At 36.0% G+C, this 19309-nt stretch overlaps 1 protein-coding gene across 3 annotated transcripts; it reads left to right on the top strand.

The window, feature by feature from the left end:
• On the top strand, nt 1-17699 carry cabp2b (calcium binding protein 2b). 3 transcript variants are annotated; one of them, XM_022683518.2, is made up of 7 exons: nt 1-638; nt 3345-3581; nt 13050-13080; nt 13906-14037; nt 14897-15006; nt 15507-15654; nt 17494-17699. In XM_022683518.2, exons 1-7 carry the CDS (start codon nt 552-554, stop codon nt 17517-17519), a joined length of 771 nt encoding a protein of 256 aa, XP_022539239.1. In that variant the 5' UTR covers nt 1-551; the 3' UTR covers nt 17520-17699. The 3 variants fall into 3 exon arrangements, with proteins under 3 accessions (XP_022539239.1, XP_022539240.2, XP_049340427.1); XM_022683519.2 differs by lacking the exons at nt 1-638; nt 3345-3581 and adding exons at nt 11078-11456; nt 11933-12109; XM_049484470.1 differs by lacking the exons at nt 1-638; nt 3345-3581 and adding an exon at nt 11083-11456.
• The last annotated feature ends 1610 nt before the right edge of the window (nt 17700-19309 follow it).

Genomic DNA, 19309 nt, shown 5'->3' on the forward strand with positions numbered 1-19309 from the left:
CACTGTATCCTTCAGTCTCTCAGCCCCACCACATAAAACACACACCCGCCGCGCCCTGCACGGAGACAGCAAGACACAGAGAGCCCGAGAGAGGGGCTGAGACGAGGGGCCGAGAGGAGGACAACAGACTGAGAGAAAAAAGAGGAAAACGGACCTTCATGAGGAACTTCTCTGCAAGACTGGACATAGAAAAGACTAAGGAAGAGTTAGAGTATTAGATCTGATTTATTTGATCTTTGAGGGAGGAGCAGAAGAGCTACAGAGGAAGAACAGAGAGGAAAAACTAAAAACAAAAAAATTTGCCATTCATTGATTATTACTGATTATTGATCATTGACAAGTCTTTTGAGGTCAGATTAATGTAGAACAGCAGGTGGATGTAAAGGAAGACAACAGGAGCTTCAGTGAAGACACTGCAGAGAGGAGCACAGAGGGAGGGGTAGGACAGGTGTTTGCTTTCAGAGAAAGAGAGAGAGAGAGAAAAGAGAGAGAGAGAGAGAGAGAGAGAGAGCGTATGAGAGGACGAGCAAGAGCGTCTGATAGCTGCAGGGATGTTCATGATCATTCGAGAGGGATCAGCAGCAGGGGGAGGCACTACCGCCGGAATGAGTGCGCCGCAGGAGAGGACAGCAAAACAGGTGTGTGTGTGTGTGTGTGTGTGTGTATGCCCAATATGGTTTTGTATGTCAAGACATGCACATGCTTTTTACTAAAGGCAGTTTACCTACACTCTTCAAAATAAAAGTGCTACAAAGGTTTCTTTTGAGGAACGATACAGAATAACCAGTTTTGGTTCCAAAAATACTTTTTTGTAAATAAGTGAAGTGTGTGAAGAATTTTTTTAAAGGTATAAAGTTAAATGTAAAGGTCTTTTCAAATCAATTTAACGGCTATTTACATACTGTATAATTATAATGGTTCTTTTTAAAACCTGCTGGAGTGTTTTAAGGTATTGCTAAAATAACACTTTATGGCACCTTTATTTCAAAAAGTGTGGTGAATTTTAGAACTGTTTTATTAACATTTTAAGTTCATAAGATATTATGGTTAAGAATAGTTTATTAGATAACTACAAATGGCTTAAAGATCAATTTTAAGTGTGTAAGAATATAATTTTCCTAAATTTCCCTAATATGATGTTTGTTTTAACTGCAAGAGCCCATCTTAATCCTTACTATTAACTCTCATTATTACACTGTTTTATACAATATTACTGTTTATGCAGACTTTACTGAGAAAATCAGGTTGTTTCTAAGTAATACATTTTTTTCATACTTTCATAGTATATTATAAATATATTAAAAACGGTTTAATGAGGTTATGCATGTAGTTTTAGTTGCATGTAATCCATGTGGTGGGACTGGAATAGGTAGAGACATAAATGTCTAAATACTTTTAAAAATATCTAATTCTTAAGAAAGTTAGCTTTTAATTCTACATAAGGCTGAAATAAACTATATGAACATGTATTTGTATGTAAATATATTGTATTTCATTCCAAAATAAATGTAACACACAAAAAAGTTTTTTTTTTCCAGCATATATTGCCTATATATTCCAACTATTAAAATGTAACACATTTTTTAATATATTGGGAAATATTAAACAGAAATATGCAGCATAGTGCAAAGGTCATGTTAAATGTGAAAGACCAGTTCCATAGGTAGATATTCTGTACAGAAAATATGTGTTTGGATGTTTTTTTAAACTGAGGACTAAAACAAATGTATTTTAAAATATATTTACTAGCAATCAATTCATTAAGCCAATTCCATATATCTCGATGTTGAAAAATATATTTAATGTAATATATAACATATAATGGAAAGTATTTTTTTTATAAATATACCTACCAGATATATACTTTTATTTATTTATTTGTTTTAGATATTAAAACATATATTCGATAAATACATTTTGAATATTGTTGTTTGCATTTGGGTTATTAATTATTTAAATGATCCTCCACTCGTTTTTCAGTATCTTTGCTGCTAACATGAATAAATAAAGTCAAGCCAAGGCAGGTTAGCAGTATAAAGTGTAGCGGCCTGAGTTTAAGCCAAGTGTGTTAGAGAGTGTGTGTGTGTGTGAGTGTATATGAGTGTGGACACAAACAACTGCTCCAGTTTTACTTTTCCAATTGCGTGGAAAAATGTGAAAATTTAATCTGATCAGATTTCCTCAAAATATCAGAAAGGTTAAGTAAAGTTTACTCTGATGCTACAGGTTATTTCAAAAAAGATGTTATGCCTGGAGATGAAATATAGGTCACAGGTTGGTTATGGATGATGTAAGTGCTGAATTTAATAATGTGATTTTAATCCAAGTGTGTGATTTTGTGTGGGTCAACCCAAAAAAGAGAAAACTGTGAAATTGTAAGTAAAACTGGGAGTTAAACTAAAAAAACGATGGGTAATTAGGTACTGCATTGTTTAAAGTTAGACTGACATATTAGCACATGGTTCCCTAACTGCAAAGACTAAAACTATTTAAAGTTTTAAAGCACAGGAGCATTGAGTCACAGTTTTATGTACTCAAAGTGTATTATTTAGCTAAACAACACTTAAGTTTGGAAGCCAGCTAGCCAGCTGATTTAAAAAAAGTCTAATTTAGGTTTTGTTACCCTGAAAATGCCTGAAAATTTTCAAAAATACAAATCACTTAACAGCATTTGTTACGATTGCATCTGCGTCTTTATGATCTGTATTGCAAACTGGAGCTTAGTATTTTATTTAGCAATTTGTTAAGTAGAAATCGTACATTCAGCTACTTGCTTTCTTTCTTGTTTTTTTTTTACATTAGCTACTTGCTTTCTTTAAAATAATGTAGAACAGGTAACATAGCTGTAAAATTAATCACACAGCTCAAATGACAAAGCAGGAAGCTAGTATTTCGCTATTAGGTTGAGGCTGGCAGTTGCTCTGCTCTCCCCCAACATAAGAAATTGTGAAACATGTCCAAACATGTTTGTGGACACCCCTTTCGAAGAACATGAACATTGATCAGATGTCAATTAGATCGGTTATTGATGATGTGGAATGATGGTACTCCACCTAATAATTTTGAATGATGAATACAATCAAATTCTCACAGCAATGCTCTAAAATCTAGCAAAATGTATTTAGAGACAGTTACTCCAACAAAGCAGAAAACAAATGCTCTTGATTTAGGAAGTAGCACAGTGAATTAGCAGGTGCCCTATACTTTTGTCCATATAATGTAACATTACCAAAGGAATAGCGTCTGCTTTTAAAACTGATTTTTAATCAGATGTTTGACTACTTATAGGTCTGTGGTCACTCTAGTGTGATATCAGAGTAACCCATGCTTTCTGATGCCGGCAGGTCCAAGCTGCCATAAAGAAGAAGGTGGAGAAACAGAAGAAACAGCTTGAGATGGGTGTGGTGGAAGCCTTCAGCACCAATGGAGCGTCTAAAGGACGGAAGAGGCCGAGTGCACCCCCTGAAAGACGGGGTGATGAGGAGGAGGAGGTGGAGGAAGATGGCGCTGCTGAGACTGAGGAGCAGTGTGAGAAAGAGGACATCGATTTAGTTCCAATTGTGGACTCAGTTTTTGGCCAAGTAAGATCACAATACAAATACCCGAACAAACAAGACAAGGCACTATGAATTTAGAATTGAATGGAACTGATTACAACTGTTTATTATATAGAATTGTATTGTCCTTTCGAGTCAGTGTAACGTTTAGCAGTTACTTATTTTCTGACCATATCAAGCTAAATTCGAAAATATAAAATTGGGTATAAAACTTAATCATTATTTTTTTTCCATTCAATATAATGAAGAAGAAAAATAATTTATCCAAATAATTAATTATCTAGTTTTTTACTTTAGTTTTTCGCAAACAGAATTTCAAGAAAAATTATTCTCTCGATTTTCAATTTTGTCTATTTTTGTATCTTGTAACACAAATCTTATGGTATAATCCAACTTGCAAAATGCAAAAATGCAAAAATCTGAAGAAGAAAAAACAGAATTGTGAGGGGTGGAGATAAAAAAAACTAAAACTGGAATATTACGTTTTAACATCCATTTTTCTATTTTTGCATTTAGCCTCAAACGGTCAGAAAATTAAATTAATAAACTTTACACTGACCCTTTTGGTGCATGCATTCGGATATCATCATTCCCTCCCATGGAGGCAGTTTAAAAACAACTGCTTTAATACATAATGTCTGTTTACACTATAGACAATGACAATTTGGCCATCTCAAAATGATACAACAACTGATTACAGAACATACTTAGTTGTATTATTTAGAGTCTATAATGCAACTGGTTACAGAGCATTTTTTGATTAAGTGGAGCAATTGTCTGATTATCTGCTCATAAGAAGACAGGAAGTCATTAATTCTAAATTTTACAGTTTTGACTTTAAACATTTTACAGTGTATGTGAGGATTTATTGCCTTTATTTAGTACTGGGATCCTTTTACATGAGTTGTATATTGACATAATTAAAAAACAATGAACCAAGAAAACATCATACTTTTTACATAAACATTTTCTGAGTTCTGTTCTGATAGGGTGACTTGTACAGTGCCTCATTCATAAAGCAGTCTGGGCTGTAATACTTCTTATAACTTCATTGTGAATGGGTGGGGTTAACCTGCTGTTGGAAAACAAAGGTTTTACAATTAGTGTGCTAGTATGGGTTATTTGAGTGCTGCTAAAGAAGATAAAGAACCATTTTGTTGGTGAAATCAAAAACAAACTGGTAAGATAAAGTGAAGTTCCTTTAGACACTAGATTTCTTGAATTCCCTTAGCAGATGGTGAAGGTTCCTTTATAACTCACTACTCAGAACACGAATATACAGCTATAAACATTACGTTTAAGCCACATTTCCAATTACTGGTATATGGGAATCACAGGTGTGTTATGCATCTGGCCTAAAATCCTGAGCACGCTCTTTTTTTTCCCCCAACTGACCTTGTGGTCAGGCGTCTGACGTCTTGCTGTGCTGCATTATTTAGTGTACTTTCAGATCCTTTAACTCCTACGTGTCTCTTATATCTGACTTCATTTACATACACATGTACAGTAAATTAAGGTATGATTATATGTTATACAGTATAATCAGGGCTTAGGCTTGATGTTTAGGCTGATAATTTACTGTATATGTTAGTCAACGTTCATAAAACCACACAAATCGCACAAATAAACAATGCTAAAGTGAAGCAATCAAGGTTAAAAGCTATGGAGCTCATGTTCAGTGTCAACCTACTCAATATACAGTGTCAGTGACCTTGTGTGTTGTGTTTCGTCATTGTGATTAGGTAATAGTAACCTGCACGCCCACAGCCTGCTCTCTAATTTCAGTCGCTGAAACACTCAGTAAAATGACAGTCGCAGAGAAGTGACCTGCGGATGCTGTTTGTTGGTTCAGTTATTGATTCTCACTGGATATGATCCATCTTTTGTTTTGAATATGAAGGCGTTATTCATTACAATAATTGGCCTGAATAGATGTGTCCCAAAATCTGACTCCCTTGAGAAATAATAATGTGCACTCATTATGATTTACACTAGACTATAAAATCTGAAGAGCACAAGAGAAAAAAAAAATGCAAGTATAAACTAATTTACAAACAAATGTAACTCAAAAGAGCCCATGGTGATATATGTGTGGCAGGCCCTTTAAAAGATGTGGAAAGTTTCTTACAGTACTCTGTCATTCACTTTAATTCATTTAGTCCCTCAGTGACACATACTGAACATCCTGAAAGCATCAGTACAGAACAGTGTGAATCTGTGTTCACTCATCTGATTTTATATACAGAATGTAAGTGAGCTGGGTTAATGCTGGAGATAAAACTAATTCGTTTTTTTTTTAAACTACAGTACCAGTCTAAAGTTTGGACATTTTTCTTTCTTTAATGTATTAATCTACATTGCAGATTAAAATTAAAGATATGAAAACAATTAAGGAACACATATAGAATTATATAATAAAAAAGGCCTCCACAATCCTCTGATTTAAATCCAACTGAGATGGTAATTTGGGATGAGCTGGAGCTTCACAGCGTGAAAGAAAAGCAGCAACGCTAAAAACGCTAAAAAAAACTATTCCAGGTAAATTTACTTAGGGAGATACTGAGACAAAATACCAAAAGTGTGCAAATCTGCTATCAAAGATACATGTGACTACTAAAAAGAGTCTAAAGTATAAAACACATTCTTGTAAAACACTTTTTGTTTAAAATATAAATTCACATGTGTTCCTGTTTAGCTTTAATGTGTTCAATATTCAATTTACAATAAAAAAAAAAATAGAAAGAAAGAAAACACATTGAATTAGAAGAGGTGTGTCCAAACATTTAACTGGTACTGGTATTCCTCATGTCTGTTTCAACCATTTTAACAATTCAAATCCTTTGAAGAAATGTTTTACCCTCCATAAAACTATTTCATTTTTATATATATTTTTTATTTTTCTCCCCAATTATGTCCTGAGCATTTAGCTGCTAGCCAGCTATATCCCTTATCACTAGTGATGCCTCAACACAAGGAAGGTGAAGGAATAAAAAAATCCGATCACTCGAACCACTTTAGGGGTTGGTCTGAGATGCATTTTAGCCACATGTTACAGCTGTGTGAACATATCTACCTGTCCAAGACACATTCAGCACCAAAACACCTCCGAGTATAAACCAGCAATAGTTGCAATGCAATGGCTGAATTTGCATATTTTGTCCCACACAGCAATCATCATATTTCAGTCCCAGTGTTATTGAAACAACTCCTCTGGGTACATCATTTACCATGTGATCAGTATCTGTGAGGAATATAATCATAAAGGATGGCATTAAGTAAAGTTGCAAATTTCAGTATAACAACCATCTTTGGCGCAGCACAGGAAGAGATTGAGCAAGTAAACTGGTTATCATGTGACAAAAGTATTTGCATATTCTTCCCCACACAGCAGTCAGATTTCTGTTTGACTAACAGGAGATTTACAAGTGTAAATGAATGTGGTTAAAACCTTATTAGTATACAATCTAGATCAGGGGTGTCCAAACTACGGCCCGAGGTATTTTAGAAATAGAATGAAAGTTGGGCCGCTGTTAAGCAGGTTTTTATAATGTGAGATTCAAAGTTTGAAAGCTAGGTGTCAGAAACGGGCAAAAGAGTCTAAAAGCGGAGAGGTTGCGCATTTCTAGCGCAGAAAAACGGGGGAAGAGAGTCTAAAAGCGGAGAGGTTGCGCATTTCTAGCGCAGAAAAACGGGGGAAAAGAGTCTAAAACCGGAGAGGGTGCGCATTTCTGGCGCAGAAAAACGGGGCAAAAGAGTCATCAATTTGAAAAATCTTAGTTTACACAACACTGTCAAAGATAAAATAAGTCAAGTAAAATGGTGTGTAAATGAAACAATCAGGAAAAAAGTATTATTTAAAGTGGTATATTTCATTTTTTTTTTAGTGTGGCACGTGACTTCAAATATATTTCTCCTTCTGGCCCCCAACAAAAAAAGTTTGGACACCCCTGATCTAGATACTAGTCACATGAAGTGACCATGTGTACACAGGGCATCACACAGTCAGGATGAATTGAATAAAATTACTTGAAAATATAAGTTATATTTACATCCAGGATTTTCTGGTTATTTGTGAATTCCATTCTCCCCTTCACCTGTGTTATATTGCTGATGCTACCGGCAGGAACAGAACCTCAAAGAATAATACATACACCCCCATGCTTCACAGTCTGCAAGGTGTTCTTTTCAAAAAAACATTTTTTAAACCCCACGTACCTTTAATAATTGTAGCTTTATTCAGTCCACAATACTTTAAAAGATCTGTTTTATGACAAGATCCAGTTTAATGCTACCTTCTTATGACTCTTCCATACAGATGTAGGAAGTATATGGAAGCAATACTGCACCATGTAACAGTGCACCATCTTCTGCTGTGGGCTATTTACATAAATAACTACTGTAATGTATGTTATAATGACATTACAAAAATGGTCAATTCAAAAGATCCATTTTTAAAGCTTTTTCCTTCATTTCTAAATATGGGCTGTATATACTGAGCGTAAACAACATCTACCATGCCCTATGCTGTTAAAGAGGCAATTTTCTAAGTTCCCTCCCATTCAAGTGGCGAAGTGACTTACTGACACGAGATCAAAGATTAAAGGAGGTGTCTCAACACAAGCAGGCCTGTCCTCTTGCACTAAGCCAGATCACCATCTTTGGTTCATAGTATTGCGTTCCCCTGCTAGGATTGTCTTACATGAGCAGTGTAATCAATCAGTATTGACATTTTATCAGCAGCAACAAGAGAAACCCAACCTCTGGAGTCACTTTTCTAAAGTGGGCTGTATTATTATGGTCAGTTAATTAGATTAGACAAGATAAAGCCATTTTAGGAACATTAAATTACAACCTTGTCAAACTGCCCAGTCATTCAAAATGGAGTGTCTTAAGTATCAGTGAAAAATGCTGTTCCCCTGTCAGAGTAAATGTAAAATGTAAGACATTTTTAACATAAATTAACCTTTAGTATTTTTTGGCCCCATGTAAACAGATAGTTGGTCCTGCATTAATAGAGAAAACTGCCTGATGGAATTAAAAAGATGTCTATTTACCATGTCTATAGATTCCGATAGATTCCTTCACTATTGAGCACTTGTGTTGAACAGTGAATTTTAAGAGAGTAAGAGAGCAGAGAAAAAATATATCTAGTCATAAAAATGGATACATGCTTCCACCTAATGTCACTTAGATGCTACTGCACAGAGACACACATACACAGTTGCTCTTGTGAAGCTGTCTAAACACAGCTGGCACAGCACCACCCATCTGGTCATATGCAATCCTATGACGACCTCATCTGAACATGACTGAAAACACACACACACACACACACACACACACACACACACACACACACACACTGCATGCAGACCCTGACTGACCCAGTGCACACTGGAGCATAGACAACGCAATAAGAAACTGGCACTGTGAAACATGGGGGTGGATGCATCATGTTTTGGCTTGTGCTGCTGCCAGCAGCACTAGCAAAATTGCACGGGTGGAAGAAAGAATAGATTCCACTAAAATACTAGCAAACCCCGAATGCGAATACTAGCCACCTAGTAAAAAAACGAAGCTGGATTTCTGACAATTTTAATCAGACACCACCAGTCGTAAACACTGACAGAGTGATTAAAATCATTAAAGCATGGACCACCATTTTTTATAGTATAACAAGCCCTAATTCTGATAAAAAAATTTAAATCAATGAAACTTTAGACTTAGAAAGTTACTTGAATTCCTGAATTGGCATAGAATAGTAGGAACAGCTATTTTTAATTTTTTATCTTATCAAAGAGTACATGTACATTAGGAATGAATTAAATATTGTTTTCTACATCGTTTTTCCAAGAGTGTCCAAACATTCACAGACAACTCTAGTCTGCACCTCTATATAATGGAAATAGGACAACACCCATCCGTAGCTTTGTTTTTGAGTTTTTGAAGGCAAAATATAGATACGTGTGTGTGAGTGTGTTATGTGTATGTGTGTGTCGGGGGATTACTGTGGATTATAACCCAGGTCGGCTTGTAATAGAAGGTGATTTCTAGTAAAATCATAGCATAGATTGCAGATCAAGGTTTGATCTACGAATTACAGCATAGTGGCGTGTGATTACATTAGGATTAATGCATGCACAGAAGCACAGTTCACCACACACACACACACACTGATTAAATTTTACCTCAGGAAATTATTTTCATGCAAACGAAAACGTTTATATATTATTTTGTCATACAAACAATATTTTTTTTCTTTTTCAATGTAGATTTTACTAGATATTAACAGATAATAAATAATTAGATGTTTTCTTAACAATAAGTCAGAATTTTATGATAAATTAACAAATAAAAAACAAATAAAAATTAACAAATTCAAATTACTTTGAATTCTTTCCAGATTGACTTACATTCAAAGTTAAAAAGTTTTTCCCTTTTCTGTAAATTGTAATTTTGTATTTTTTGTGTCAGTAATGATATATTAGAGTATATTACAATATTATTAAGTATTAAGTTACATGTTCATCTGTTATGATACTTGTTACTGATGATACTTTGTAATTGTGATAAACAATAATACTGTTTTAAGACATGTTTATGTTCCACAAAAATGAGAATGTAAAAGCATAGTAAAGCAATTTTGCCTTTTTAATTGGACAATGAAACTAAAACACCTGTCATTTTAGTGTGGGAGGGTTCATGGCTAAATAGGAGCAGCCTGGTGGCCAATCTTCATTAATTGCACATTGCTCCAGTAAGAGCAGAGTGTGAAGGTTCAATTAGCAGGGTAAGAGCACAGTTTTACTCAAAATATTGCAATGCACACAACATTATGGGTGACATACCAGAGTTCAAAAGAGGACAAATTGTTGGTGCACGTCTTGCTGGTGCATCTGTGACCAAGACAGCAAGTCTTATCCAGGGTAATGTCAGCATACCACCAAGAAGGACAAACCACATCCAACAGGATTAACTGTGGACGCAAGAGGGAGCTGTCTGAAAGGGATGTTCGGGTGCTATGTTTTCCAAAAAACATAAAACCACGGGTGCCCAAATCACATCAGAATTCAATGTGCACCTCAACTCTCCTGTTTCCACCAGAACTGTCCGTCGGGACAATAAATGACTGGGGTCTAAAACCTGGTGTTTCAGTTTCATTGTCCAACCCCTGTATACTGCACTATGATAATGGAATTATTGTGACAAACCTGGCAGCCATTATGTTATTTATTATTATTTGCTCTCTTACAACACTTACTTTTGGCCATTTCTCTTTTACTTTCTCTCTCTCTCTCTCTCTCTCTCTCTCTCTCTCTCACTCTCTCTCTTTCCCTGTCTCATGCTTTCTCATCTTTTCCTTCTCTCAATCGCCTTACTCTCTGTCCAGCTCCCTCACCATCATCATCATCTCCATCACTCTGTCTTTAATCTGAAATGTGGGATTAAAGAGGCTTCGTTTTCTCCATCTAATACTAACTCACTCGCCCCACCCTCTCTCTTTCACTCTCTCTCTCTCTCTCTCTCAGCCACTCTCTCTCACTCTCCGCTTGTAAAAGTCATTTGCATGGGCCAGCAATCTATGACAGCAGTGACAGCCTTAGATGGGTGCAGATAAAGAAGGATGACATGGGCAGTGATGGAAAGGACATAAAATGAGAGGTTTTGAGGTTTCAGGTATATGATGGTGTTGTTGATCACACTAAATGGAGTGAGTTTAAAAACTTTCTTCATTAATATGAGGGATGTTAGTGAGGCTCAAGGTCACGTTTCCACCCCATTCTGTAAACTGAGTACCTAGAAAGAAATTAGGAAAATCAACAGACTCAAGAAAAAAACAGCAAATCTAAAGTAATGGGGAACTGCACCAATCCAGCAATGAAGCAGAAATTGAAGAAGGTAAGGATCTGTTTTAGAAACTGCGATGATTATGATGTGTGTTAGAACATCGCTGTATTTAAGACAATGTCAATTATTGGTCCCAAAAACAGTGCTGTATTACTATTTATATGTTTAAATATTTTTAAATATTCCTATGTTCTAGTCTAACAGTACTTGTAAATGTACTTGTTGAATTTAAGATATTTTATGTTTATACAGCTTTACTTTAAAATTGCTGGATAGATTTGAATTCTGATGCAAGTGGATTAGTTTTGTTTTGCTTAATTTATCTTAATTTATCTCAAACTCAGCTACAGTCCAGTGCCTGCGGGCTTTGTAACCTTTAAGACAGAGATTGCTTATTTTAGCAGTTTTAGTCATTATATTCTCTCTTTACATAGACAGGTGGCTAACATTCTCACAGTCACTATTTGTTGGAAGTCTTGCCTAAGTTTGATAATGATACTGATATTGATATGTGGCCCCACCCCAAGGGTGTGGCTGATGGGAATGGGGCAGGGTCACTGCAGCTAGAAGATGATGAAGATGACGATGTAAACTCTGAGTTTAAGCAGCCTTTCAGTGCACTGGTCCAAAACTGCACTATGCTGCACAACATCGTCGGGCCTGCGTGCGTCTTCCTGAGGCAGGGCTTCGTCCAGGCACGGATCGTATGTATATAGAAAAACAATGTCTATCCCAAACTTTGATGTTTTAAGAGAAGACCATCCACACTTCCAACCATCTGCATTGTTTTTATGGAAAATCATAATGAAGTCTTCTGCAACACCATGCCATGCCATGCCATCTTCATCATGATACCCATTCAGTTTCCATTTAGATTCTGGGTCATCTAATGTCAGGTTGATGAGGCAGGAGAATCTGAAGCTCATGACTTTGAATATGGTCATTCTTAGTCACACCCACACCCACTACTTGTCAGATCAGATCTTAACCCCTTTTAACATGAAATGGTGCCCAAAGGAAAAAGAAAGGATTTATCTGTAGTTGGTCGATCTGGGGTCAATCCTCGGTAATCCACAGTGGGCAGTATGGATGAGAGTGTATGTATGTGTGTATGTGTGTGGACCCAGTATGTAAAATACACTATTGGGTATTATAACTAAAGCTTTAAATGGAAGAAGAGAATCAGCTCTGGGATTTTCTCTTGCGGTACTCAATCAAACATCCTCATCCTCTGTGGTCACAGTGTGAACATTGTCTCCGTTTGTGTGTGTGTGTGTGTGTGTTGTGAAGGGTCTTCCTCAAGCTAAACCTACCAAATCTCCTTATCTGTGCCTGCTGCCATTCAACACCCTCCCCAGTAATCTAGTCACCATGTTGAACGGAGTACTAATGCATGTTGTGCATGTAGATGATGGCAGGATTCAGGACGTCCTGCCCTACATATCTCTTCCACATTTTCATGATGTTCTGCTGTTTTAACCTCCTTGACCTGTTCACCTTTTACATATATACAAGCTTAATCTATAGTAAGAATCTCAACATAAAGTGAGAGGGGTGGGATGAGATGGGAGAGATTCAGAAATAGAAAAAGAAAGCAAATGTGTCTAAACGGATGTTTGTTGTCACTTTTCCCACATGCAACAGGACAGAGAGCTCCGGCCCGAGGAGATAGAAGGTATTGGCAGAAAACGTCTATACAATTTATTTTACTGTTAAAATTACAATAAGGATCCACTGGAGGTTGTTTAAGTTTAATCTATCCCTTGAGGTGCTTCTAAAGATCCTTCAACAAAATTTTCCTTTTGAAAAAACCTTCTCAAAAACGCTATGAAATCTAGGCTGGTTTTACAATGTCATATTAAGGTGGACTAAATATTATATTGTATTATATAGTATAATATTATATTATTAAATATTATACAGTGGACAATGTGGGCAGTATAGCCTTATTAATACAATATCTAAATAATAAATGTAGTTTAATAGAACATTCATAGCCCATAGCCTCTGGTCTTTAAGGAATATTTTTATTTTTGTATTTTTTCAATTTAGGGTAAATATAAAAACAATTTGTTTTTTTCACAGTGAGTTTTTTCAAATTTTATAATTCAAACATATATCTGTCGATTGGTGGAGATGGCACAAACAGGCAGGGCTAAGTTCAAAACCTTCTATAATAAGGTATAGTGATTTAAATATGCTCTAATAACTGGTTAAGCAAGAGTTAAAGGGTTAAAGGGTTCCTCAACTGTTTCAAATTATAGAACCTCTAAAAGTTGCCCAAAGAACATATACGTTTAATAGTGTACAGCAAATGGTCTCTCAAGTAAAAGATGCTCTAGAATGGAATAACAGTATAGTTGAATAGTGACCATTCTCTACATGGCACTGAAAGATTGTGAATTTAATAAATCGTTGTCTCTTCATTAAAAATAATATTTAGCATGTCTAAAACAGAGCTAACAAACAGTAATCTTTACACATTTTCTGGTGTGTGCAGAACTGCGGGAGGCCTTTAAAGAGTTTGATAGGAACAAAGGCTACATCAACTGTCGGGACCTGGGCGAGTGCATGAGGACTATGGGATACATGCCTACAGAGATGGAGCTCATTGAGCTGAGTCAGCAAATCTGTGAGTCACACAACCAACCATAAACACTAAGGTTTGGAGAAAATAGGTCACACGTTGGAACCCCCGCTCATGCAGCTTTGCCATCAAGCTATCCGCGCTCAGAGGGAGCACAATTGGCCTTGCTCCCTTGCTCTTGCACGGCATCTGTGAGCTGATGTATCAAAACCGAGTCGCTGCGCTTTCCTCCGAGCGCGCTGGCTGCTCGGCAATGCTGCATCAGCAGCAGCTAGAAAAGAAGCAGTGACAGACTTCACATTTATGTGAATGTTTACCCTCCTGGTGTGTTGGGGCATTACTGGTGATAGGGGGAGTCCTAATGAATGGGTTGGGTAATTGACTGTGCAGAAATTGGGGAGAACATAGAAAAAAAAAAAATGTTATATAAATATATTTTTGAAAAATATATCGTTGTATTGCGAAATGTATTTTGTTTTGCAAACCTGTATCGATCTTATTTTTAGTTTACATGTAAATGTTGGTGTCAGACAGTGGTTCATTTGTATTGTGTTAGCATTGTTGTACTCTGTCATTAGATCCCACTGTTATGATTGCCTGAAAATGTTTTACTTTTATTTTATTAAAAGTTTATCAATATGTTTTTTTACCATGACAATAGTATCACAATACATTGCAACATATTGAATATTAATGCATGTATTGTGATAAGTATTGTATCATCAAGTTCTTGCCAGTACACAGCACTATTAAACACACAGATACAAATCACACCACAGTAATATTTGGACATGTGGGCCAACTTTGGCTCACATTGAGTTTGCTGGGTGATATTAGTACTTCCCATCCAGTGGTGATGTATTAAGTAAATGTTATTCTGTTTGTGTGTGTGTGTGCCTTACAGCTGGGGGTAAAATCGACTTTGAAGACTTTGTGGAGCTGATGGGGCCTAAAATGCTTGCAGAAACTGCAGACATGATTGGTGTCAAAGAGTTAAGAGATGCCTTCAAAGAGGTACTGCTCTTATTGTCGGTTTCAGTAGAGGGGTGGGACACTGCTACTTTAATGGCTAATGCGAGTGTAGTACAAATGTGATCTAATTTTTAAGCTTATTTTCAGCCCAAATATCTGTTAGCTATAATTAAAAATGTATATTCTTTGGTATGTTTTAATGTGTGAAAATTACAATAAAATTGCAAATTGCATTTTTCTTAATGTAACTGTTATATAAAAAGTAAACAATATATCACATATATAATTTTTCCCATTTAATTATTACAAAGTTAATTTTCTCCCATCAGTGTTTTATTTTTTATTTTATTCAAAACATTATTAGATAATATTTTGCCATCGTACTATTGCACTACTGTACACATAATTCAGGAAGTCAATATGTACCAGTTTTTTTAATCTTAGATCCACACTCTTACTCTTGTTCGTAAACATCTTGTACTGTAACTTGTAACATATGTATCTTCTGAAAGTGACCTTGCCTGTGTTGTGTTGACGTGCAGTTTGACTCAAATGGTGATGGACAGATCAGTATTACTGAACTGAGGGAAGCCATGAAGAAGCTGATGGGTGAACAGCTGAACCCAAGAGATATTGACGAAATCATCCGGGATGTGGACCTCAATGGAGATGGCCAAGTGGACTTTGAAGGTCTGTAAAAAAAAAAAAAAAAAAATATATATATATATATATATATATATATATATATATATATATATATATATATATATATATATATATATATTTATCATTCATATACACAATGTGTATAGAGTTTATTTGCAAAGTGTAAATTTTACAGAACAATTTCTGTAGGGCACCGAGCTATTTATCCTTTAGTTTCACTACTGCTGAAGCAGAGTGTTTCTTTATGATCATCACATCTCTGAATGCACAGAATAAAATAAGTTTCATTCTGGAGGAGAAAAAAGGTGACATGTTCCCCACTCAGTCACACATTGTGGTATTTCTATTAAACTACGATAATAATCAGAATAAATGCTAAATTAATTAATGTTAATGTTGAGTTTAAATTTAAGCCACAATTGGTAAATTCTATTTTACACTTAAAAACATGTAAGGGTTAAAACGTGTCAATATGGCATTAATTGAATTTTGTTTGTCAAGCAGAAATAAAATTATGATATTTGCAATTCTGAAAGTAAATATTTTATTATCATCCACCTGTAATTTCTTTATGATAGGGAGATAAATTAGCTACACTCAGGTGTAAAATGGACTTTTGGTGTAGCAAAATATGATAAAAAGTACTTACCTTTGATGAAAAGCACACCTCCGTTCTCCCACAGTGTTCCAAGATCCAGAAATTTTAACAGTTTGTCCAAACACCCTTTAGACTGGGTGACACTGGGCATAATTTTCCCCCGATAAATCACTTTTTCCACCGTTATCCAGCCCAAACTAGCTCCAAACCTCCTTGGTAGAATCCAGAGAGCCCTGACATTTAAAACGAGGCGTTAATAACTTTAACAGTGCACAAGAAGCTTATTAAAAATACTGTTTACCTTTCTTTAACGCTAGCTTCAGCTCTGAGCGCTGCAACTACTGAACTGAAAATTACAGACATATAAGTTATATACACAGACTCCGCATAGCGTAGCGTTCTGGATTTTAAAATGCTGTAGGAGAACGTAGGTGTGTGATTCATCAAAGGTAAGTACTTTTTTTTATCATGGTTTACCACACCAAAAGTCTATTTTACACCGGAGTTCTCCTTTAAATGCAGCCTTGGGTAACTTTTGTACTAATTAAGCAAAGTGGGACATTTAGCTTGCAGCTAACTTAGCTAGCTACAGAAACATAACAGAGAGCAGAGAGCAGGGCTTTTACTGCATGTTATAAATAAAAGGGCCATAACTATGTGGGAACGACCTTTAACTAGGACAATGGAACAGTTATCATAATTTTAACAAAGATAAAAATACTAGTTAACTACATCTGTCGGTTTACCATAAATTCTGGAGAATTCCCGCTTAGGAATCTCTTCCACCACTCGCTCCAAAGTGAGTTCAAAATAAATGGGTTTATATGGAGCTGTCTCTTGTTAGTGACACGCCCCAAATGCGAAACTCGGGGCTTATCTAAAAATCCGAGTTTCCCCACTGGTAAATAAGAGTTTGTGGTGGCGTTCACATGCTCTCATCTTGTAAATACGATTTCCAACATGACTTGAAGGCAGCATAAGAAGGGAAAAAGGTGGGCTGTTCTAAAACTTTTTACCGGTAGTGTCAGAAGTTATAAAGACTGTTAGAAACTGGAGAAAACTGGTACAGGAAGAGATCTTTTTGACCCACATGGCAGCGCCTTTAGCTCACTCAGTTTTAACAGTGAAGAAAAGACTTAAGGGGTATGACAGGTGATGTGAAGTGTGTAATGTAATATACATGTGGACTGGCACTGGACATCACTAGTGACAACTTTCTCATTTAATTGTCAATTCTTATCTTTTTTTCCTTCTTTCCCCTTTAGAGTTTGTGCGGATGATGTCACGCTGATGTCACACCGTAGAGGATCATCACCGCTGAATCTGTTTTATTTATATTTATATATTTATATATATAAAACATTAATGCAGTATTTTTTCTAAGGTAATGAAAGATGTGTCAGATTTGTACAGTTTTATTTTTAAGTTTAATTGTACATGAAAGGAAATATTTAATAAAAAAATGTGGTAACACTTGTGTACTAATTGTTGTGGAAACCATCAGGCCTCATACTGTGATAATTCATATCATCTTGCCAGGAGCACATGTGCCAGTGTTCAGTCTCAACCTCAAGGTGACACCTCACGGCATACACAGGTGTATAAGTTAGGTGTGGGAATTACCAAACAATAAACTGAAACCACTTTAGTGATTTAGAATTGTTTTTAAAAAATATTGATGGAATTTCTCCTTCAAAAGCTGTAGGGTAATTTACCACAGCATGACTTAGATAAAACTCGGATGTGAGAAATCTCAGAACATGAAATGATGACCAATGAGTCAGAGCTTAGAATTTAAAATATATTAAAGTTTACTTGAAAAATAGTTTCAGCATTACAGATATATAAAAGGAACAAAAATTAATAGATATATATATTAGAAAAGAGTAAAAGTACATCAACGAATACAATCTCGATAGATCAACACATTCACAACCCAGAGAGAGAGAGAGAGAGAAAGAGAGAGAGAAAGAAAGAGAGAGAGAGAAAGAGAAAGAAACTAAAGCCAGTCGAGGGACAGAGAGAACTCCTCAGACTTCATCCAAGCAGTTATACATTTTGCAAATGACATGTGATTGGACAGAACTTATCATATGATTACGTCAGCAGAGTCCAGTAAACAGTTTGTTGTCCAGTTCCAATGACGTGATCCGCTCCAGCCTGTCTGAGCAACAGGTTCTTATCATGATGTTGTTCAGCACTGTGTCCTTCATGAACACAGCAGACAGTCCTTAAGTGTCCTAAAGTCTGTGAGAAGAGGAAACAGAGGAAAAGAGTGGATGCAAAGATCTTCTGGCCTGTGTGTGACTTTACGCCGTGTAGAACAGGCATGCGCTGGCTATCTGAGGAGAGGTTCCCATCACTTCACTCAGAGAGCTTGTTGTCTCCTAGTTCATATGCACTGGTCCCAGAACAGCAGAAAAGCAGTGAAGCTTCTCTGCCACTCAGGGTCACGTTCTCCTCACAGCTCTCATTGTTGATGAAAACACTCTGACCTTCCTGATTCCTGAAAAAGTAAAAACAACCTCCAAAGCCTTGTGTCATAGTGACACAGTTACATAGTAAAATGTCCTAAACTGGAGGCACTAGAGGGCAGTATTTACCATACATTAGTAAAATATTATCCAACCTGGTCCAAATATTCCAACATATACCGTTCATTTTAAACTGATGTTGCCATTTTCAAATATTTTCTTGTTTATTATATAAACACAAACACAATTCTACACAAATCTAACATACTATTATATTATGTGTCCAGAAGTCTCTAGAATTTAACTACCTCACGGTTCATCCATTGATGACACCAACATTCACAGTGGTCTAAACAGCAGCCTTTTTCCATTATATCCAGATACTCAAACCACATAAACTGAATAATTGTAATCAGGGTCCATATGAAAAACTTTATAGGAGCAAACAGAAAAAAGTAATGAGCAGTGGATGTGTGGGATAGTAAAAGTCTTTATTTTTTGTTTCTAGCAGATATATCATAACGTAGTGTTTAATTTTAAATAAAGTTTGTCAGTTAAACGCACACTCTTACAACTTGAGTATAAATATAGACGTGTGCGTTTGTCT

Source organism: Astyanax mexicanus, chromosome 10, assembly GCF_023375975.1.
Source record: "Astyanax mexicanus isolate ESR-SI-001 chromosome 10, AstMex3_surface, whole genome shotgun sequence".
NCBI classification, from domain to species: Eukaryota; Metazoa; Chordata; class Actinopteri; order Characiformes; family Acestrorhamphidae; genus Astyanax; species Astyanax mexicanus.